At 45.1% G+C, this 24832-nt stretch overlaps 1 protein-coding gene across 2 annotated transcripts in view; it reads left to right on the top strand.

Moving 5' to 3' along the window:
• The window catches only part of LOC144607929 (alkaline phosphatase-like), a 68448-nt gene that overhangs the window by 19771 nt on the left and 23845 nt on the right, over positions 1–24832 (top strand). For both annotated transcript variants that reach the window (XM_078425071.1, XM_078425072.1), the window contains exons 3-7: positions 12094–12227; positions 17080–17199; positions 18631–18746; positions 21078–21252; positions 23414–23589. In XM_078425071.1, the coding sequence (XP_078281197.1) occupies positions 12170–12227; positions 17080–17199; positions 18631–18746; positions 21078–21252; positions 23414–23589 (645 nt within the window). In that variant the 5' untranslated portion in view covers positions 12094–12169. The remainder of the gene's footprint in view (positions 1–12093; positions 12228–17079; positions 17200–18630; positions 18747–21077; positions 21253–23413; positions 23590–24832) is intronic.

Raw genomic sequence — 24832 nt, 5'->3', positions numbered from 1 at the left:
TCAGGTCATGCGCTCAAGGTCATACATACTGTTGTGTAGAATCATTTCTCTTTATCTTTGCTCAATGTTCTTCAATCTGTCCCTGAATCACTAGTGAGAACCGTCTTCTAATGTACACCATCACAGCAGCTCATGCATTGCTTAACGCTCTGAATCTGTTTGCCGATTTGCACATTGGTAACATCCCTGCAAATTCCAGCCCATTATATTCTTATCATCGCCCATGGCGCACATTATTCGAACATTATGAAACCAAAGTTTAGTTTGGTTTAGAGATACAGTGGAAACAGGCCTTTTTCGGCCCACTGGTTCCATGCCGACCATGTATAGCATCTCAACGTACCTTTCCTCTTGTCCACCTTTGTTCTCCCAAAAGTGAGCCAGACGTCACCTATTCCCATGGCAACTCTGGCCTCTTCTTATCAGTGATACTACCCTGAACAGTATTCTCCATCTTAAACTGCCTCCATGAACCCCTCAGCATGATGGCCTCCACAACTTGCTTTGTCTGTATGGAGTTTGTACGTTCTCCCCGCGACCTGCGTGGGTTTTCTCCGAGAACTTCGGTTTCCTCCCAGACTCCAAAGACATACAGGTATGTAGGTAAATTGGCTTGGTATAAGTGTAAATTGTCCCTAGTGTGTGTAGGATAGTGTTAATGTGCAGGGACCGCTGGTCGGTGCGGACTCAGTGGGCCGAAGGGCCTGTTTCCACAATGTATCTCTAAACCTATCTGCCACATTCCAACCTTTCCAGAAAGGCTGAGAACACGAGACTAGGGAAATTGTGGGTGACGTTTTGGGTTGAGACCCTTCTCCAGACTGAGTGTCAGGGGGGAAGGAAACATAGAGATATGGAAGAGTAAGGTGTGAAAACAAGAGATCAAAGGGGATGGGGCTCATGGAAAACTTAGAATGGATCATTGTTATGTGAGGGGAAGCTTTCAACAAGGCATACAATTATTAAAGTTTAAGGCTAGTCGGAGAACTTGGATGGGGGAGGAGATGGAGAGAGAGGGAAAAGATAGGTTACTTGAAGTTAGAGAAATCAATATTCATACCGCTGGAGTGTAAGCTGCACAAGTGAAATATGAGGTGCTGTTCTTCCAATTTGCATTGGGCCTCACTCTGACAGTGGAGGAGGCCCAGGACAGAAAGGTCAGTGTGGGGATGGGAGGGGGAGTTAAAGTGTTTAGCAACCGGGTTATCATGTAGGTCTGGGAGGACTGAGCGTAGGTGTTCAGCGAAACAATCGCCGAGCCTGTGCTTGGCCTCGCCGATATATAGGAATTCACAGCTGGAACAGCGGATACAGTAGATGAGATTGGAGGAGGTGCAGGTGCCTCACCTGAAAGGACTGTCGGGGTGCTTGGATGTAGACGAGGGGGGAAGGTACAGGGACAGGTGTTGCATCTCCTGAGGTTGCAGGGGAAAGTACCTGGGGAGGGGATGGTTTGGGTGGGAAGGGATGAATCAACCAGGGAATTGCGGAGAGAACGTTTTTTGTTCTGTTCACTGCATATTTTGCTTTTTGCCATAATAATTTCCCGTATGCAGTCTTGTTAAAGACGACATTTCATTCTTGCACATGAATCAGGATAAGGTCAGTTATATGCTGCTGCTGCTGTGCAAATAGCTGAACTTCATATCAGCTGCCTGCCATGTAACTTATCCTCTGGGACAACCTGTCCTTTTCCCTATCTTCTTTCCCAGGGGCCAGTTGTACCATTACTTGCCAAGGTCACCTGCTGTTAGTTCCCCTGTTGCAATGCTGGGACTGCCTGCTATCTCCAGCAGGGCTGGCCGGATCTGTTCCAGCAGCAAGCAGAGTTTTCATTCCATGGGACTCGTACAGTGTCTTGCCTTCCCTCCCACAATGTAATCTCCATTCTGTTGCTCAGGTTTCTCACCACTCTTGCTATCTCCTGACTGCACAGCAGTGCGGAGACTCTTGCTCCGTGCTGGTCCCAGATGAGGACCCGATAGAACAACGTTTTTCACGGAAGCATAGGAGGCAGAGGGGAGTGACCATATAGAGGTTATACAATTATCATGGCTAAGATAAGTTGGATGGTCATAATCTTTTTCCCAGGGTGGAGGAGTCCAAAACTAAAAAGCATAAGTTTAAGTTGAAAGATTGAAAAGGCATCTGAAGGACAAGTATTTTATACAGAGGGTCATGGATATAACTGCCAGAGGAAGTGATAGAGGAAGTGGGTACAATTGCAACCTTCAAAATAAATCTGGACAGCTACATGGACAGGAGAGGTTTAGGTATATGGGTCAAATGCAGGCAAATGGGACTCGTTTTAATTCTTAAAAACATTTTAGGAATCAGCTAAGAAAGGCATTTTGTCAACATGGTTGAGTTGGGCCAAATGGCCTGTATCCATGCTGTATATATAATGGCCCCCCTCCTGCACCTATTTTCTATGTTTCTATGATTCTAGAAAATGATTCTAGAAAATGAGAGATTCAGAGAAAGCAGTTTTAAGGAGTAGTGAACAAGTGACTGTTTGGTTGAACTCTCAGCCAGAAGTTTATGGATTTTCAGTTCTAATCCATTGAGCACTACTCTTGTAGAATGATGCAGAGCCTCTGGCACTGGAAGGCTGTGGCATTGTTGGAAGTGTCAACCCTTTGGATGGAAGGAATGATCACAAGGCACTATTTCAAAGTATAACATATAACATATAACATATAACAACTACAGCATGGAAACAGGCCTGTCCGGCCCTACCAGTCCACGCCGACCATTCTCCCTGACCTAGTCTCATCTACCTGCACTCAGACCATAACCCTCCAATCCCCTCCTATCCATATACCTATCCAATTTACTCTTAAATAATAAAATCGAGCCAGCCTCCACCACTTCCACCGGAAGCCCATTCCATACAGCCACAACCCTCTGAGTAAAGAAGTTCCCCCTCATGTTACCCCTAAACCTTTGTCCCTCAATTCTGAAGCTATGTCCCCTTGTTGGAATCTTCCCCACTCTCAAAGGGAAAAGCCTACCCACGTCAACTCTGTCCGTCCCTCTCAAAATTTTAAAAACCTCTATCAAGTCCCCCCTCAACCTTCTACGCTCCAAAGAATAAAGACCCAACCTGTTCAACCTCTCTCTGTAGCCTAAGTGCTGAAACCCAGGCAACATTCTAGTAAATCTCCTCTGTACCCTCTCCATTTTGTCGACATCCTTCCTATAATTTGGCGACCAGAACTGCACACCATACTCCAGATTTGGCCTCACCAATGCCCTGTACAATTTCAACATTACATCCCAACTTCTATACTCGATGCTCTGATTTATAAAGGCAAGCATACCAAACGCCTTCTTCACCACCCTATCCACATGAGATTCCACCTTCAGGGAACAATGCACAGTTATTCCCAGATCCCTCTGTTCCACTGCATCCCTCAATTCCCTACCATTTACCCTGTACGTCCTATTTTGATTTGTCCTACCAAAATGCAGCACCTCACACTTATCAGCATTAAACTCCATCTGCCATCTTTCAGCCCACCCTTCCAAAAGGCCCAAGTCTCTCTGTAGACTTTGAAAATCTACCTCACTATCAACTACTCCACCTATCTTAGTATCATCTGCATATTTACTAATCCAATTTGCCACACCATCATCCAGATCATTAATGTAAATGACAAACAACAGTGGACCCAACACAGATCCTTGGGGCACTCCACTAGGCACTGGCCTCCAACCTGACATACAATTGTCAACCGTTACCCTCTGGTATCTCCCATTCAGCCATTGTTGAATCCATCTTGCAACCTCACTATTAATACCCAACGATTTAACCTTCTTAATCAACCTTCCATGTGGAACCTTGTCAAATGCCTTACTGAAGTCCATATAGACAACATCCACAGCCTTGCCCTTATCAATTTCCCTGGTAACCTCTTCAAAAAATTCAAGAAGATTAGTCAAACATGACCTTCCAGGCACAAATCCATGTTGACTGTTTCTAATCAGGCCTTGATTATCCAAATAATTATATATATTGTCCCTAAGTATCTTTTCCATTAATTTTCCCACCACAGACGTCAAACTAATAGGTCTATAATTGTTGGGTTTACTTTTAGAACCTTTTTTAAACAAAGGCACAACATGCGCAATGCGCCAATCTTCCGGCACCATCCCTGTTTCTAATGACATTTGAAATATTTCCGTCATAGCCCCTGCTATTTCTGCACTAACTTCCCTCAATGTCCTAGGGAATATCCTATCAGGACCTGGAGACTTATCCACTTTTATATTCTTCAAAAGTGTCCGTACCTCCTCTTCTTTAATCCTCCTAATTTCCATCACTACTCTACTTGTTTCGCTTACCTCACATAATTCAATATCCTTCTCCTCGGTAAATACCGAAGAAAAGAAATTGTTTAATATCTCCCCCATTTCTTCCGGCTCAGCACATAGCTGTCCACTCTGACTCTCTAATGGACCAATTTTATCCCTCACTATCCTTTTGCTATTGACATATCTGTAGAACCCCTTGGGGTTTACTTTTACATTACTTGCCAAAGCAGCCTCATATCTTTTTTTCGCTTTTCGCTTTTCTAATTTCCTTTTTAAGATTCCTTTTACATTCTTTATATTCCTCAAGAACCTCATTTACTCCCTGCCGCTTATATTTATTGTATATCTCCCTCTTTTTCCGAACCAAGTGTCCAATTTCCCTGGAAAACCATGGCTCTTTCAAATTATTATTCTTTCCTTTCCACCGAAAAGTATGTTAAAGTTGTTCTTCTCTGCTCTCCGTGTCAATATATATTTTTTGAGATACAGCACCAAAGTAGATTACCTGTCCTGAATCACATAATTCTTTGTCGGAACATACCTTGGATAAATTGAGGCCCCATTTCCTACAGTTCAAAATTGACTACACTTCAAAAGAACTTCATTGGACTTTAAATACTTGTTAACAGCCTAAGGTTTTGACGGTGTAAATGCTAGCTTTTCCTTTCTTTCTTAAATCCCTCTTAAGCCCAAGCACTTAAGTGTTTGCTTGACTTTCGCTAATGCCTTCATATCATGCTGCAGTTATATTGATGTTTGTTTGCAGCCAGCTGCTTGTGCTATTCTCACTAAACGTTGGATGGGACCTGTTCAGCAGCTCAAACAATGCCACCTGTGGCAACACTTCAAATTCGAGCACAGGTGTCACTGCCTACAATTCTTAGGAGCCCATTTGAAATGAATGGCCTCAGTTTATGCTGTGATTTGGTGCTGAAACCCCCTTATGTGAACGAGTCTATTCACACTTTTGTGTGGCCTGGGTCAGACTGACAAACTTGAGGGAGTTTGCGGCTCTGGGTGGCTAAACTCGTCAGGCCATCAAAAGAAATGAAAGATGGATTGGTTAGCAACTGTAATAATTCAACAGCTGGCCAAGTTGCTCTACTGCATAATTGTGCCTTTTAAGTGTTGCCATGGAAATGGTTGAATGTCACTCTGACCTCTCGGACCAGTTGAGTGTGTGCTTCATTCCTGTGGTGGAAAGTTTAATGCCTGCTGTTTTAATTTACGTGATATGTTGCGTTGATGTTATCAGGCAATTTTAACCGTGGCCTGAGCAGCAAAGCTTTCCCATCAAGGGAGAGGCAATCAAGTCTTGCTGCGATAATGAGACTGTTTTTTGGCGGGCCTGGAGAAGCAGTGGTGCAGTTCTAAGCCCTGCAGAGAAGGATGAGCATTTTGTCTCCCCTCAATCTACACTCTCGTGCTTCCACTGGCCTGATATTACCAGGCAGCTAGCAGTCTGTGCAATTTTTATTGGTTTCTTCTGGAATCAGTATGGGCAAGCTACTTAAGGATAGCGGAGTCAGGGGGTATGGGGAGAAGGCAGGAACGGGGTACTGATTGAGAATGATCAGCCATGATCACATTGAATGGCGGTGCTGGCTCGAAGGGCCGAATGGCCTACTCCTGCGTCTATTGCCTATTGTCTATTTAAGCGTGTTGGAGGGAGGGGGTAGGGCGTTTAAATGCTCTGGGCTGCTTTTCTGAACAAATGGGTGAACTGCATACTTATTGGTCGGATTTCCAGAGTTAGCAGAAGATTTCCAGTAAGACACACAGCCGGTATATTCGGCGACACAGCGGCACAGCAGCACAGCGGCTGTGTCACAGCTCCAGAGGTCTGCGCTCAATTCTGACCTCGAGTGCTGTCTGAGTGCAGTTTGCACGTTCTCCATGTTTACCGCGAGGGTTTCCTCCGGGTGCTGCGGTTTCCTCCCACATCCCAAAGACGTTCAGGTTTGTCGGTTCATTGGCCTGTGTAAATTGTGCCCCACTGCGTAAGATGGAACTCGTGTGCTGCTCGGCGTGGACTCAGTGGGCTGAAGGCACGTTTCCGCACTGTATCTCTAAACTAAACTAAATTAAACAGACTGATGAACAGACTGTACACAAAGGAAAGTGAATAGTGCCCAATATTCACAAGAGGACAACTTGGGTGCAATCAAATGTCTTCTGAAACGGGATGACATCATCACTATTGCCAACACATACAATGGACACTCCCCCCCCCCTACATCAAAAATCTTCTAACCCCCCTCTCTAACTCCAGGTCCCTCAGATCGGCCGACTTGGGGCTATTCACTATCCCGCGGTCTAGGCTTAAACTCAGGGGTGACCGCGCTTTTGCGGTTGCAGCTCCTAGACTGTGGAACAGCATCCCTCTCCCGATCAGAACTGCCCCCTCCATCGACTCCTTTAAGTCCAGGCTCAAAACATATTTCTACTCCCTAGCGTTTGAGGCTCATTGAGGAGGCGCTGTGAACTGTTTGCGTGCTACTGTATGTTTTCATTTTTTTTCTATTGGAACCTAATCAAATGTACAGCACTTTGGTCAACGTGGGTTGTTTTTAAATGTGCTATACAAATAAAATTGACTTGACTTGACTTGACATACAGTCAAAGTAATACGGTCATTTGGAGAATAAAGAAGTTGATCTGGCAGGCAGGATTACCTGGGATTCAGGTGGTCGCACAGTGAATCCTTTGACTGAGGGTCATCTACAACTGCAAAATGCCTTAATTTCTAAATAGTTAATTAATTAATGAAGGCATTAATGACCTAATTGTATGTGCAGTTTGTAACGTTTGCTCTCCCGAACGACAGGTTGTTCAAAAGTGAAGACTATTTAGTTTAGGTTTATTTTAGAGAACCAGCATGGAAACAGGCCCTTCGGCCCACTGAGTCCGTGCTGACCATGGTCACCGCACTATCCAACACACCAGGGACAATTTACTATTTAACCAAGCCAATTAGCCTACAAACCAGTCCGTCTTTGGAGTGTGGGAGGAAACTGGAGCACCCGGAGAAAACCCAAGCAAGTCACGGGGAGAACGTACAAACTCCGTACAGACAGCACCCGTAGTCAGGATGGAACCCGGGTCTCTGGCAAAGTAAGGCAGCAACTCTACCGCTGCGCCTCCCTGCAGCCCGGTGTAGTAAGTAATCGTAAATGGATGTAGTTTGAAAGTTTGATGTCAACTAATGCTGTGTTTTTCTCACGAGTGGAATCGGTGCCATCAGCTGTGAGTTCGGAGAACTGATAGGTTCACATTGAACATTGCCAACCCCCTTGGTGCCAAGTCCCTTCCAATGGTGCGAGCCAGCATTGGAAGTGGGCGTAGTTGGTATGGCTGGAGAGATCAAGCAGTTGGGTTGCACCAGCCGATTTATCCAGATAGTGACAGGGTTCATCACCCTTGTCCCCAGTCACTGAGGGCAATGTCACAGCCATGACCAACAGCTGTAAAGTGACTGAAGTGAGAACTGCTGATATAAAGTGTTACTGCTCTGGCAACTAATCATAAACTAAGCAGAAAGAGAGCATTTATTTTGTTCAGAAGCCTGAGAACAGAGGGGACGAAGCTGCTTCTGAGTCTAGTGGTGCACACTTCCAAGCCTCTGTACCTTTTGCCCGACCGGGGGGGGGGGGGGGGGGGGGGGTGAGGAGAAGGGACAAGTGGGGTGGGAAAGATCTATCAATATATTGGCCGCTTTCCCAAGGCAGCATGGTCTCAAAGGTGGGGAGTCTACTCTGTGAGATGGACTGGGCTACATCCACATGACCAGTGATGATGTACCCGTAAAGAGGAGATGAGGAGGAATTTGTTTGGTCAGAGGGTGGTGAATGTGTGGAATTCATTGCCTCAGACGGCTGTCTCGGAGGCCAAGTCAATAGATATGTTTAAGGCGGAGATTGATAGATTCTTGATTAATAAGGGAAGGCAGGAGAATGGTGTTGAGAGGGAAAGATAGATCAGCCATGATTGAATGGCGGTGTAGACTTGATGGGCCGAATGGCCTAATTCAGCTCCTATAACCTATGAACATAATGATGAAGGAACATCGGGTGCCATTGTCCCGGTCCACACTATTGTCGTCAATGGAGTTGGAGGACTTGAGAGATGCCATTCAAGAAGCATTGGCGTAATACATCCAGCTGATGGAACGACCTCCAGCCATTATGTAAAAGTAGTAGAGGGAATGAAAGTTAATGGAGAGGACTGAATATTTACCAATTGAGGTGCATATGATGCCGATTATGGCTCTGCTCTTCCAACACACGGAGGTGGTATTCAGACAAGGTCTGAAAATCTGTCTATTTTGGAACTGTTTGCAACAGGAGCCAGTTCCGGCAGCTAATTTGTGAATAATTCACCACCTGCTCATGCACAGTTTAGCCGAATTAGCAACATTGTGATCGCTTCAATGGATTTGGATCCTAATTTATTTACACATTGCCCAATCGGACATTTCTCCGGTTAACTTGACCCATGTTTATTCCTCCATTTAAATGTAATTGATGGGAATGTTAGACTGTTCATCAATGGCCATTCTCATTGTTGGTATCTGAGTAACTCCAATTGAAAATGAGCGGAGGCTGTTGCAACATCATCTGCCCCAAGAGTTTAGGGTGTTTTTTCATTGGTATCAAAAATAATTTATTTAACTACGATACAAAACAAAACCGTGCTAACACACCCACCACCTTAGTACAAAGTCACTAGATTATCTAGACACTAAATTTTCAAACAACTATGTTACAATCCTTATTGAGGATACACTCCACACCCAACGGTCTCGGAAATCCTCCATGGACCCCTTCGACAGTGCTTAGTCCTTCTCTAAAACCACCCGGGTGCGGACGTAACCCCGGAAAAGTCTCGGGCAGAGCCCTCTTCCGCCTGGCGCCATAACTCACCGTGACAACTTGGCCAGGCCTAGAAGCAACCCGACCAGGGCATCTTCGGCCCTACCCCCTCCCCTACGCACAAGTTTAGGGTGCTTGGGAGTCAAGAGTGTTTTATTGTCACATGTCCCGGATAGAACAATGAAATTCTTACCTGCAGCAGCACAACAGAATAGGTAAACATAGTGCACTGTATACAACATACAGTAATAAATGAGAAAAAAAAGTTCAGTGTGTGTATATATACATGTACACACATATATGTATATTTATGTATGCACTGCAGTGAGGGTTGAAATAGAGTAGGAGACAGTTTGAGAATTGATCTATTCATATGTCACCCTTTCTCAAGTTCCCAAAATCAGACGTTGATGCACAGAATCATGTGAAGTTATGGCCAAGCCGGTGATTGCAATCTTATTCTTGGACCCAAACCTCTTGTGTGGTAACTGCAAGGCTGTGTGAAACCCTACGTGTCCCACCTAACCCTGAGCTTATGGGAAAGCAAGGGGTCTTTCTTTTGGATGGGTGGAAGGGTTTGGAGCTCAGCTCAGCGTTAGATAGAGCACAAAGGCCTCACTCAGACTTGCAGTCACCACACGGAAGGCGAATAAGATCGCAAGTCATGGGTTTGGGCATAACTTCACATGACTGCGTCAATATCTGACTTGGAAGACCTGAGAAAAGGTGGCACCGCTTCACAAAACGCTCAATGTCATGCACACAGTTGGACCCTCAAACCCTCTCCTACGTTCCAAGCACTTTCTCACTACAAACCATTTATCAGAGCCATAGTAAACTAAATGCACGCACAGACCAAGAAACATCCTAAACTCCTGGGCCAACTTACCGTTTAGTTCAGTTAAGAGATGCAGCACGGAAACAGGCCCTTCGGCCCATTGAGTCCGCTCCGACCAGCGATCCCTGCACACAACACCATCCAACTCACACTAGGGACAATTCACAATTTTACCAAGCCAATTAACCTACAAACCTTTACGTCTTTGGCGTGTGGGAGGAAACTGGAGATCCTGAAGAAAACCCAAGCGCGTCACTGGGAGAACGTACAAACTCCGTACAGACAGCACCCATAGTCAGGATCGAATCCAAGTCTCTGCCGCTGTAAGGCAGCAGCTGCTCTACCGCTGTGCCACCGTGCCGAACCATAATCCAATAGCCCCTGTTTGTATTCAGGGCATCATTCAATTCAGCTGAGATGATGCACTCTGCAATGTTTCTGAGTCATTGTGTAAATCCGATAATTGCTGGAACTGTTCTGTTTGGTTTTTGTCCAGCATGTGTTCAAAGCAATAACCTAATAAAATAACATTGGTACCAGCCCAAATTAACTGCTTCCAGTTGGATTTTCAATCAGCAACTACTTGATGCATGGGAGGTATTAATTTGATTCCAGTGTGTACTCCAGTTTGAGGAATATCAAATGGCCTTGAATGTTATTTTCTTCGGTTTAATCAAAAAGAATGAGAGTTTGTTTGGATAATTATTTTCCAGCTTGAAGCTGGGGTTTGGATGAAGTGCAACACACTGAGCTCTTCTTTTTTTTTACTATGGGACAGTTTAGTTTAGTTTAGTTTAGTTTAGTTTAGTTTAGTTTAGTGTTAGGTGTACCGAGGTACAATGAATACCTTTATACATCGGTGAAAAGCTTTTGTTGCAAGCTGACCAGTCAGCAGAAAGACAACACATGATTACAGCATAGAGATACAAGATAAGGGGATAACGTTGTCCTGCAGAGTACTCATTCTTTACACTTTGGCTTGCTGGTATGTCCAGAATGGTGTAAAATCCCCCAAAATTAAACACTGCATAACTATCTATTCGCATGCTGTGAAATGGCTGCTTTCATTGTCAAGGTTATGGCAATTGTTATATGTAGATTTAGGCAACTGTGCATTAGTTTACGAGACCGATTGTTTGTTTCTTTAGGATTGGGTCCTGTGGGAATTAATATAATGGTTAAAACTCTGTGAGTAGGCAGATTGCTGATGTCAGGTGCACTCCAGCAGCCCGAGGACTTAATCGAGGATGATAATATGGTTCAGCGCTCTAGAGGGACTGAACGTAGGAGGTGTCAGCTATCAGCAGAGTCCGTCAGCAGTTGTCTGAAATAAAAACTAGAAAATAGCTGAACAGACCATTGTGGACAGAGAAATGGATTAAATATTTCAGGTGATCAGTTTATCTGACATCCGCTTCTCTCCTTAACTGACACCCTTTTTACTCCACCCATCTGCTAATCAAACCCCACTTCACCTATACTCACCTATCACTTGCCGGCCTTTGTCCTATCCCTACCTCTTTTACGGCCTTCTCCCCTAATATTAAATTAATGAAGGGTGAATACACAGTCTTTTACCCAGAGTAATAGATGCTGGTTCTTCCCACCAACCACCAGTGTCTTGAACACTACACAACACAAACTTCACAACTATCAACGTCTATGGACTCAATTTGCACTAATGACTTCAGGTTTTGGACGTATTGCGGTTATTAATTTATAGAAATTTAAATAATTTTAAGAAAAATTACTACATGTTACCTGTGTGTATTGTGTCTATGGGCCTGTTAAGTCATGGAGTCATAGAGTCTTACAGCGTGGAAACAGGCCCTTTGGCCCAATTGATCACACCGGCCAACATGTCCTATCTACACGAGTCCCACCTGCCCGCATGTGGCCCACATCCCTCAAAACCTGTCCTATCCATACATTTCTTAAACATTGCTGCAAGAAATAATTTTATTGTTCTGTTGTCGAAACAAATGACAATGAAACACTCTCGACTCTTGGCTTCTTTTGAATGACATAAAACTCAATAAATATTGTTTTTTTATTATTATTATTTAGGGAACACCTGAGGATTTGGTGCAAAGCTCCCTGCGAGTTGGATCATTGGAAACAGATTTAATTTTCTGAAAATACAATGAAGGTTCAATTGCTACTGCTTGCCAATCTGAACCTCATCTGCGCAGTCCTGCCAGGTATAAACATCTCATCAAAATCGTTTTCATAAATTTTTTACTCCACAGGCAATCTCCTCTAATTTCGTGGATGTGTTGTAAAGTTAACATGTTTTAAATTGCTAGCTAATGAAGTACGCTCTGTTGGTTCTACCTCGTCCAGAATGAAGCACGTGAGGATCTAATCCTTCCTCAGCCCTCTTGTCTCGGTGCTGCTCTCACCAGCTCTTCCATTTCACCACGACTGGTCTCGTTCCTAGAGAAAAGTCCCAGTGCAATGCCAAGTAATGGTTGGCTCACAGCGTTCAATTGCCAGATTTGTTTTTAGCAACAGGAAGAAAACAAAGAAGAAACATTCAGTAATTATGGTCTGGGAGTGGTGGTTCGTGTCTCTCGAATGGTATCACTTAATAATTCAACCGTGAATTCCATTGACTTTGAAATAAAATTGGCATCTGCGATTATACGCGCCACTTTCCATCTCATGGACGCCAAAAAAAAAATGTTTGGGTTTCCCTCTGTAACACAGTGCTGAAGTTGGCATCTTCGGACTCATTGGACTTATTGATGATGTACTGCAAATTCTCGCAGCTCTCAGCGTGTGGCCCAGCAGATGCAATCCTTGCAGCCACTTGTGAAAGGGATATATACCGCACTACAGTAGTGAAAGGGAAGTGCGGATGCTGGTTTACACCAAAGATGGACACAAAATGCTGGAGTAACTTAACGGGTCAGGCAGCATCTCCGGAGCAAATGGGATAGGCGACATTTTGGGTCGGGACCCTTCTTCAGTCCACATTACAATACATTGGCTGGGAGGTGGTGCAAGAGAATGAATAGCTGCCACTGTGAAGGGATGGAAGTGGAAGAGCAGCTCGAGGGAGTTAGAAGGACTTGGAAAGGATGGTGCTGGCAGGAGGAGATGACTTTGTGCAAGGTGGCCACAGAGAGCTTGCAAGACTAAGGTCTTCCTCTTTGAATCTAATTGAAATGTGATAATGTTCGTTCGGTGTGACTCTTGATCATCCGTCTGTTCCCATGTGTATTCATCTTGTTACTTCATGTGTTTCATTTGTCTTGTGCTGTTTCACTTGTTCATCATTGCCTCTGCAGCTCACCGACAGGTGGCAATGCCCAGACCAGCCTGAAGGGTGATTGTGACCACCACCACCACCACCCAGACCCACCATTCTCCCCGAACCTGCCTCTTCCCCCCGGCATCACTTTTTTGCAGCCATGCAGGGTTTATTCAAATGGAAACCTCGATGCCACGTTTCCTCTTTCCCTCTTCCTTCCCGCAGGTGAATTAAGAGGGAATTCCTCACTGCGGAACTCTTTCTCCATCAAGAATTCCCTGGCTTGCCTTCACCATCCCCTAACAAGACCAACAGGCAGATTTGAGACTTGGTCTCTTAAATCTTGCATTTGGAGTCAAGTGTTCAGGCCAATAACATTGAAACTGAAGTATGGTGTGATACATAGAGTCAGAGAATCGTAGAGTGATACAGCGTGGAAACAGGCCCAACTTGCCCACAGTGGCCAACATGTCCCAGCTACACTAGTCCCACCTGCCCCCGTTTGGCCCATGTCCTTCCAAACCTGACACATCCATGTCACTGTACATATATATATATATATATGGAAAATTACATGTCCATACATCATTCTAAATGGTATGGCACGAACAGTCTGCGGTGTCCCTCATATAACATATAACAACATATAACATATAACATATAACAACTACAGCATGGAAACAGGCCTGTCTGGCCCTACCAGTCCACGCCGACCATTTCCCCTGACCTAGTCTCATCTACCTACACTCAGACCATAACCCGCTAATCCCCTCCTATCCATATACCTATCCAATTTACTCTTAAATAATAAAATCGAGCCAGCCTCCACCACTTCCACCGGAAGCCCATTCCATACAGCCACCACCCTCTGAGTAAAGAAGTTACCCCTCATGTTACCCCTAAATTTTTGTCCCTCAATTCTGAAGCTATGTCCCCTTGTTGGAATCTTCTGCCAGTTACACCTATAAAAGTTGTATTGGTAAACTCCAGGATGATTTCCTCAGGAGTTTGGCCCTGGTTAATGAATTGAATCCGACAGCAAAGGAACAGAGGAGAAACAGCAACCAGAGGGGTTTATTTTCAAATTTTTCATTTTTAACCTGACAGATACGGGGGTTACACTCCCTCGTTGAACTCCCCTGAATTTCATGAATTGCAAAAGTGGCGAAAGCTGTACGGATTCAGTAATGGCAGCTACACCACCTGGAAGATGGTGTTGGAATTATCTCCATCTCCTTGTGAACTCTCGTAGTGTGACAGGTTGATAGAAGACCTCCCTCCTCCACTCCCCACACTGCCAGTCTCTCCTTTATATATATATATATATATACATTTTTTTAAAAATTCAGGCCTGCACTTCCTTTCACTTCAAGTAATCTTGATCCCCCACTTTGTTGCCATTAGCTACGTTGCAACTCCCAAGCCTTTTGGGTGCATTTTAATAACCTCCGCATATTTTTTTGCTTTTGTGGAAAGGTGATACCTTTCAATGAAAAGTTTCACATTCCCCTCTCTTTGACTTCAGGAAGCAGTACACCCGTCGTAGTCAAGAAAAGACGCATCTATCATCAGACACGCCCCCCACCACCAGGTTAGGCGGAGCTGAGAGGCCTGTCATATCTCATTTAATGTTCCATTCGTGGCGTCATTTGTCTGAATGTGTTGGGCGTGGGTCTATGTGTTCTCTTGAGCAGAGACAGGTTGATGCGCCACTGCAGCGCTCCGCAAACTGCTGCAATGGATTGCCAGCTTCCGGGAGGAAATTATTCCGACTCTCGGACTTTCTTTCCTGACTTGAGCCCTCGGCAAGAATTAACTGCTTCCTCTGCTTAGAACTGGCACGGGCTTCTTGCAACCCTGAAATACATTCTCTCCAGACGGCAGCACATTATTACCACGAGTAATAATTGTACCAGATGCAGGGACCCCTCATCCTGGGTCAACTGTGGTTTGAAAATATGCAATCACAGCAGCTGAGCAAGGATATAAGAAAATAACTGCAGATGCTGGTACAAATCGATTTATTCACAAAATGCTGGAGTAACTCAGCAGGTCAGGCAGCATCTCGGGAGAGAAGGAATGGGTGACGTTTCGGGTCGAGACCCTTCTTCAGACCCTTATTTCCCTGTCTGAAGAAGGGTCTCGACCCGAAACGTCACCCATTCCTTCTCTCCCGAGATGCTGCCTGACCTGCTGAGTTACTCCAGCATTTTGTGAATAAATCGAGCTGAGCAAGGATGTTCTGTTTGCTAAGATTCTCGCATGTCTATTCCTGTCTGTAATGCCTCGAATGACTTGATTTCTACCTACAGCAGATGGACAATCCACCTCCAGATCTAAATGAAGGATGATTGATTCATTTCCTGTTGAAAGGCTTACAGTCTTTTGGTCAAAGAAATCTGGATGGAAACGGCTGTGTTCCTTTCCCCCTACTGCTTATGCTTTTCTTTGCACAGAAATAAAGTGGTAAATACGGCTCGCGTTACCTCTGCCAATGGTTAACAGAAAGATCAGGTCTGCAAGCCCGGATGTATAAAGTTTGTTGCGAATGTGGACAGAGGGATTCCCACATGTTAGGCACCCGTGTGTCCAAGAGTTGCCTCAACATCGGCTCGGATCCCCATCTCATTATTTTGCCATGGAATTAAATGCTGGGATTCTGAGCTGTTGGCACTCAGGGAACTCATAGAAACATAGAAACATAGCTCTCATTGCAAAGTTTCCCAGGCCCATACCTGACCTCGTTTGCCAATGAAATTCATGACTACCTTGAATATAGTACTGCACTAGAGTCATAGAATCATGCAGCACAGTAGCAGGCCCTTCAGCCCAACTCCTCCAGCCAAAATCCCCATTTACGCTAGTCCCAACTACATGCATTTGATCATATTCTTCTTAACCTTTCCTATCCATGTAAAATCTCACCCATGTAAAACCTTTCCTATCCACGTATCTGTAGCTTCATTCTCGGAAATAAGGATAAATATGGTTCATGTTTCTTTACGACACAGAAGGAGGCCATTCGGCCCATTGACTCTTTGCCTGCACACAGAGCAATGTTTTCCCTGTGATCTTTCTCTCACACCTGCCCGTTAACATTCCCCGGTTCTTCCATCTCCGACCTATGCTAAGGGTAAAGGGTGGAAACAGGCCCTTCGGCCCACCGAGTCCGCACCGACCAGCGATCCCTGCACATTACCACTGTCCTACACACACGAGGGACAATTTTACACATACACCAAGCCAATTAACCTACAAACCTGTACGTCTTTGGAGTGTGGGAGGAAACCGAAGATCTCGGAGAAAACCCGCGCGGTCACGGGGAGAACGTACAAACTCCGTACAAACTCCGTACCAGTAGTCAGGATCGAACACGAGTCTCTGGAGCTGCAAGCACTGAAAGGCAGCAACTCTACCGCTGTGCCATCGCGCCGCCCTGTTATCTATAGTGGTCAATTAATCTAACTTTCGATGTGAGAGGATATGAGAGAACAGGGGGGAGACCCAGATATTCACAGGGAGGACATCTAATCTCCACACAGCATTGGAGGTTAGAATCAACCCAGGTCGCTGGAGCTATGAGATGGATAGACTCCCTATTACACCACCGGGACAAAAGTTACCAAGAAAAAGCACATAACTAACAGTATCAGATAAAACCCACTCTTTATTTTGACCTGTATCAAATACGGGCACAGAACAGTTTAAATACAAAGTTTGTATCGGAAATGATGCATCAACCATTTCTCAAGTCTGTCACGTTTTTCAATCTAATTATCTTATTTTGCCCGTTGCAGAGCATGAAATGAACCCAGCGTATTGGAGGGACCAAGCCCAGGATACATTGAAACAGGCCCTCGACTTGCAAAAACTCAACATTGGCCGTGCCAAAAATATCATTCTCTTCCTGGGGGATGGTAGGTTTCGGATATTACGATACGATACGATTTGGTACGATAGAACTTTATTTATCCCAAGATGGGTAATTGATCTGCCAACAGTCATAAAACACAAGATACGTGAAATTAAAGTGACGAGTGGAAAGGATTGGAGATGCACAAAGATTTGGGGAGGGGAGGGGGTTTGTGGGGGGGAGGGGAGTCAGTTCACCCCACGACAGAAGGGGGGGGGGGGGGAGTTGCACAGTTTGATAGCCACAGGGAAGAAGGATCTCCCGTGACATTCTGTGCTGCATATTGGAGGATTACCGAGGTCTGTTGAGTTGTCCCTGTTGACTCTAACAGTGTACGGATTGCCCTGACAGTCTGGTTTCTGCTCACTGCTGGCAGCCACGACTGACAGTGAGATATAACAGTGTGAATTTGTTGGTTGGCGCAGTCAAATCTCGACACATTGAGGGCTTTCGTCCAGCAATGCCCAAGTAGTGTGTTTAACAGAATGGAATTTTCTTTCTTTGGGAACACTAACACTATCCTACACACACTGGGGCCAATTTACAATTATACCAAGCCAATTAGCCTACAAATCTGTAAAGCCTTTGGAGTGTGGGAGGAAAACGGAGATCCCGGTGAAAACCCACACAGGTCACGGGGAGAACGTACAAACTCCATACAGACAGCACTATAACGTCATATTAGATTTAAAAAAAGATTTAGAGATACAGCACGGAAACAGGCCCTTCGGCCCACCGAGTCCGCGGCGCCCAGCGATCTCCACACATTAACACTATCCTACACACACTAGGGACAATTTTTACATATTACCCAGTCAATTAACCTACATACCTGTACATTCATGGATGTCTGTAGCTAATTAACTTTCATTTTGACTTTATTAGTTCAGTAATTATCCTTTATAATTGCACTTGAAGTTAATGGCTTTGTTGGGTATCTCAGAGAGCAATTAAGAGTGAACCTTAGTAGCTGAGAATGGTAGATCGACTTTTCCGAAGCTTTTTAACAATCCAGTAGTCTTTTTGTCTCTATACCAATGCTAGCTTTTTGTTCCAGGATTTCTTTCATTTCCACATTTCCTTACAACACAGAAGGAAGGTTTCATCCCATTAAGTCAATGCCAGTTTACAGAGCAATCCTATTCCCGATAATTTTCCCTTAATCCACTCTCCTGTTATTCCCATTCTACCCCTCACCTACATACTGGGAAAGATTTAATAGTGACTCTTTTATAGAGTCATACAGGATGGAGACAGGTAACCTTGGCTCACCGAGTCTATGCTGACATCAAGCATCTAAATATATGAGTCCTACGCTGATTGGAGACCAGTGGTGGACCAGTAGGACCACTTAGAGACCTGAAGGTAATCTGGGAAAATGCAGAGAAAGGCGTGCTGATGTTTTCTCTGCCATGACATCTTTGTTCTTTTCCAGGCATGGGTGTCTCCACAGTGACTGCTGCTCGAATTCTCAAAGGCCAATTGGAAAACAGGAATGGAGAGGAAGGGTTCTTGGAAATGGACAAGTTCCCACATGTAGCTCTTTCAAAGGTAGCTCACCATCCTCTTCCTCACCAGTCACTGCTTAAAAAAATGGAACCGTGTTCTTCTTTCATCGAGGTGGCGCGACGGGCACATTGGGATTCACTCAAAACAAATTTTGTTTGCTCACCCTTGCTTTAAGAAATGGTCGTCTTGAGTCTTTCCCATTTAGAAGCGACAGAGTGCGGCGTGGTCGGCCTCTCGCTGAGCTGACAGCTGCCACGTCACCCGTGCGCTGCACTGGAATGTGAGATGGCTCAAATAGACCTCTCTCCTTTGCAGATGTGCAATGAGCCACGAGAGGGGGCGGGGCTGCAGCGAGACAAAGGGGGTGGGAAAGTGGGCCCTCCCTCACTTTGGAGCGGAATGATGGTGCCCCCTGCCACGAGTGGCCACAAGCCTTGCTGAGCATTGTGATCATGGAGGCCATTGAGTTGTAGTCCCAGCTCCCTGTGGTGGAAAGATTAGTAGGTCAGTGTTCTCTTTCTTTCTCTGTGAGCAGTTCATGGACCTTTGCTCCAGTTTCTCACTTTAAAGAAGGCAGTCAGTGTCACACACATCGATTATCTCGTCACAGACAAGAATAACAATGTGGAGACAATGCCGGGTTGAACTGCTCCTAGACGGTCCGACTCCAATTTCCCAATGATGGGACTTCAACAGGAAAATGGGCAAAAACATTTTAAACATGCCCAACAACTTTCTACACGCAATTCGTGGATAAATAATAGCTGCCTTGTCTAATTTCTAGGTATAATTCTTGAAGGCTACTCATCACATAAGAATTTCATCTCAGGTGGTGATTGGAAAACATCAGCTGATAAATCCAAGATAGACACAAAATGTTGGAGTAACTCAGCGGGGCAGGCAGCATCTCTGGATAGAAGGAATGGGTGACGTTTCGGGTCAAGACCCTTCTTCAAACCTTTCTGCCTGTCCCGCTGAGTTACCTCAGCTTTTTGTGTCTACCTTCGGTTTAAACCAGCACCTGCAGTTCCTTCCTAAAACAGCTGATAAATCCAGTTGTATAAAGATTTTACAATTAATTTGACAAATTGACTGGGCATTTTGCGAATTCTACTATCCTCATGACACTGGTGTGACCACCACACCAGGCTGGGGCTGTGCTTAAGCTGCTTACCATTCTCCACCCACATTCCAGCCATTGATGCTGGAAGTTTATTTTAGTTTCATTTTGAGATGCAGCGCATAAAAAGGCCCTTCGGCCCCCCAAGTCTGCACCGACCAGCGATCCCTTCACACTAACACTACCCTACACACACTCGGGGCAATTTACCCTTATACCAAGCTATTAACCTACAAACCCGTAAGTCTTTGGAGTGTGGGAAGAAACCGATGATCTCAGAGAAAACCCACGGAGTTACGGGGAGAACGTACAATACGCCATACAGACAGCACCCGAAGTCAGGGTTGAACCTTGGTCTCCGGCGCTGCAAGCGCTGTAAGGCAGCGGCACGGTGGCGCAGCGGTACAGTTGCTGCCTTACAGCGAATGCAGCGCCGGAGACTCAGGTTCGATCCTGACTACGGGCGACGTCTGTACGGAGTTTGTACGTTCTCCCCGTAACCTGCGTGGGTTTTCTCCGAGATCTTCGGTTTCCTCCCACACTCCAAAGATGTACAGGTATGTAGGTTAATTGGCTGGACAAATGTAAAAATTGTCCCTAGTGGGTGTAGGATAGTGTTAGTGTGCGGGGATCGCTGGGCGGCGCGGAACCGGTGGGCCGAAGGGCCTGTTTCTGCGCTGTATCTCTAAATCTAAAAAAAACTCTACCACTGCACCATCAGGTCGCCCCCTTCTACAATCTCCCAACTTCCCCATCCCTTCCATGACAGTAGGTGTCTCCATCTTCCACCCTATGCACCATTCTACATCTAATTCTCCCTCCTCTACTGAATGCTGGACTCCAACATTACTTCCCCGGATCCGATCCTTCCTCTGGAGTGCCAACCACTAACGGGGTCACCCCTCTGTTTGAGCTCTTGGTCGTTTGGGTCCACCAGAATTTCTAAGCATCAATGCCAGGATAATCTTAATCATTGAAACAGCGTGCATTTCTCTTCATTAAGTGCAAAAGATTTTTTATTTCCTTTAGGGCAGAAACGACTGATGATAAATGTCCCTGAAGACAATAACCTTATTCTCTGCCAGTAACAGTGGCTGTGGGCGGGTTGGTTACATAATTGTTGCTGACTCATGAGACGGGCAATTTTAATGTTATGTTCTTTGGTGGTGGTTGTTGATTTATGAGGTGTGTGCCGTTCTTCAGGGAGAGATAAGGTTTGACCTTGCTGTGCCTCTTTCTTTTGCATTGACCAGACCTATAACACCAACGCCCAAGTACCTGACAGTGCTGGCACAGCAACGGCCTACCTGTGCGGCGTTAAGGCGAACGAAGGCACCGTGGGCGTGAGCGCGGCCTCAGTGCGTAAACTGTGCAACACCACCTTCGGCAACGAGGTGACGTCCATTCTGAAGTGGGCAGAAGATGCTGGTTAGTGTGTGCATGGCCTCAATCCAATCATGCTGTTTTCTAACCTTGTGCAGGAAGGAACTGCAGATGCTGGTTCACACTGACATGCTGGAGTAACACAGCTGGGTCAGGCAACATCTCTGGAAGAGAGGAATAGGTGACGTTTCGGGTCAGAACCCTTCTTCAGACCGAAGGAGGGTTCAGTCTGAAGAAGGGTTCTGACCCAAAACATCACCTATTCCCTTTCTCCAGAAATGTTGCCTTACCCACTGAGTTACACCAGCTCTTTGTGTCTACCTCCTGTCTTTTTTTGTGAGAGGGATCATAGTCTTTTGTGCATCAGTGGGAGGGATCATAGTCTTGCCTACTACAACACAATAGAAGGCCATTCAGTTTATCAGGACCCAGACGGATATTGCCATCGATTCCATTCCCCCTTTCCATATTTCCCGGTCGCCCTGCAGCTCAATCTCTCCCATATGCTCATTAACTTACCTTTGGTTCCAGTTGCTGCTTACCTGCATTGAGCAGTCATTCCCAGCAGCCATTGAACTCACCAGCATGTCATTGAGCCATATAATAACACATCATTATTTAAATAAGTATATCTATATGAACATATAAGGGTGTATGAGTATTTTTGTATTAATATCTGACTTATTATACGGGTGGGTGACTATATTTGTATTTATATTTTGTATGTAAATGGTCGGGTATATGTATATATATGATTGGCCTAATGTATGTATATATATCAGATGTAGTTAATATAGACATTATTGTGTAAATAGGTATATTCATATGATTGTAGGGGTGAGTGAGTATATATGTAGTTATATATGTATTTTAGGTATTAGTTATTATAGATAATACTTGATAAATATTGATTAGGGAATGGGGGTAGGATTAAATAAGTTCACACTTCTTCCTACTCCTTTTCGCACATGTAAAGACGTTAAGTAATGGATGAAATTCTTTGTATCTCTTCTGTTTTTTTTGGTTTATTTTGTTTTTTAATTGATGTCTTTTAACATGTACGAAATAAAATGATAGAAAGAAAGAAAGAGTCTTTGGGAAACCCAGGGGGTCACAGGGAGTACCTTGGGGGGGGGGGGGGGGGCAGCTGCACTAACTGCTGCTTCACCGTGCACCCCACACGAGAAGACTAAGAACTGGGAAAGGGTATAAATTAAAGTGCTAATTAAGTATAAGTGGAGAGAATAAAACGATAGGCCATGACATAAAATGTTGCCGTTGATTGATAAAGACTTGAATAGTGCAGCTGGACTGGCCAGAGGAGATGTAGACAGGAGATGAAAAGGTGCTGGAATTGTTAGAACCTAAATTTGCAACTGCTAAAAATCTGATACCTGAAAGAAGTGGAGAGAAGCTTCTAACTTCTCACCTTAGAAGCTTCTAACTTCTCACCTCTAACTTTTCTCACTTAGAAAAGAAAATATCCTCTTATTTGTCTCTTTATTTGCTATGGAATCACTTAATGGATTAATATTTCTGGATAATTCAATGCTACCTTAGACCTTGTTTAATATTTTTGATCTACCTTTGTGTTATTGGCAGTATGGCGTTCAATCCCAATGCTTTAGTTGTTAGATGTCGTGAATAGTTCCAACCCCCAATCTTCTAGGCCACCACTAGCTATGTCCTGCCAGTTATTGTATGGTCTTCTCCCCTTCCTCTCTGCCCCCTGTTGCTCAACCAATCTTCCAATCGGGTCAAAACACTGAAAGGCAACTGAAATCATCCTACCACAACCAGACAGCAGTGCTGAACTGCTATCTACCTCTATGGGTGATCCTCAGACTATCCTTGCTGGCTTTACCTTGCACTAAACGTTATTCCCTTATCATGCTGTAAATGGATCGCTCGTAATCATGTATTGTCTTTCTGCTGGCTCGATAGCACGCAACGAAACCTTTTCATTGTATCTCGGTGCACGTGACAATAGACTAAACTGAAATCCTTTCCTTGGTTCATCATGTATCCCCCTGTGCAAAACAGTTCATCCAAAACTCCACTCGCAATATCTACTGCTGCATCAAAACATTTGCACCCGCTGGGTTCATTGGTGAACCGTTCCTCGGTACATGTGGCAATGAACTAAACTGAACTGGTGATGGATAAGGGCTGAGAGGTTGCCTCATTACTTAACCCTTCTTGCCAGGCAAATCAACGGGCATCGTCACGACGACACGGGTGCAGCACGCCACGCCCAGCGCTTCCTACGCACACGCTGTGAACCGGGACTGGTACTCAGACAATGAAATGCCAAGTGATGCACTGGAGCAGGGATGCAAGGACATCGCGCAGCAGCTCATTTACAACATCCCTGGTATCGAGGTAAGTGAGTGCCATTGAACAGGACTTGTGGGATGGGACTTCTGAATCAAGGGCCACCAAGTAATGAGGAGATGTGTGAAAACCTGCTGCTTCTGCAACAGATGATGGAAATGTGGACAATGTAGACACATTGCGGCACGGCGGCGCCGCGGTAGAGTTGCTGCCTTACAGTGCCAGAGACCCGCCTTCGATCCTGACTATGGGTGTTGTCTGCACGGAGTTTGTACGCTCTCCCCGTGACCTGCGTGGGTTTTCTCTGGGGTCTCCGGTTTCCTCCCGCACTCCAAGGACATACAGCTTTTATAGGTCATTTGGCTTGGTAAAGTTGTAAATTGTCCCTGATGTGTGTAGGTTAGTGCAAGTGTGCGTGGATCGCTGGTCGGCCCAGACTCGATGGGCCGAACGGCCTGTTACCTCGCTGTATCTCGAAAACTAAAACTCAAATGTGATGAGATTTGGACTTTACTTTTAGACTTTAGACTTTCAGAGATATGGCATGGAAACCGGCCTATTGAGTCCATGCCACCCCTCAATCATGATTGGATGATCATGGAGTGGTTCCCGATGCCCAGACCTTCTGAACGAATCACAGTCCAGAGTCTGAGGAGCAACCTCTTGAAATGCTTTTCCAAGTAATTTTCTCTCTAACATTCCCGCGGGTGACGTTTGGCTTTATTGGAACTGTTCAACAATCTCAAGTGAAGAGATTGCTGAGTGGTGCCAAATGAACCCCGAATGCAGGCAAGCATATTTTGGACTACAGCGGGAAATTGTAGATAACCCAACGTCTATATTTGTCCAAATATGCTTGTCTGCTTTCCAGAGTAGTAGTTAAGCACTTGCACCTCCTCCAACCTCATCTACTGTATCCGTTGTTCAAGATGTGGACTCTTATACATCGGCGAGACCAAATGTAGACTGGGCGATCATTTCGCTGAACACCTTCGCTCAGTCCGCCCGAACCTACCTGATCTCCCGGTTGCCAAACACTTTAATTCTCCTTCCCATTCCCACACAGACCTTTCTGTCCTAGGTCTCCTCCATTGTCAGAGTGAGGCTAAACGCAAATTGGCGGAAGAGCATCTCATATTTCGCTTGGCCAGCTTATACACCAGTCGTGTGAATATTGATTTCTCTAACTTCAGGTAGCCCCGGCATTCCCTCTCTCTCTATCCCTCCCCCACCCAAGTCGCACCAGCATCTCGTTTTCACCCAACAAACAGCTCACAATGGCCTATTTCTT

This window comes from Rhinoraja longicauda, chromosome 30, assembly GCF_053455715.1.
Source record: "Rhinoraja longicauda isolate Sanriku21f chromosome 30, sRhiLon1.1, whole genome shotgun sequence".
In the NCBI taxonomy this organism is placed as follows: Eukaryota; Metazoa; Chordata; class Chondrichthyes; order Rajiformes; family Arhynchobatidae; genus Rhinoraja; species Rhinoraja longicauda.
Note: the sequence above shows the minus strand (reverse complement) of the source record. Positions and strands in the feature narration are given on the sequence as shown.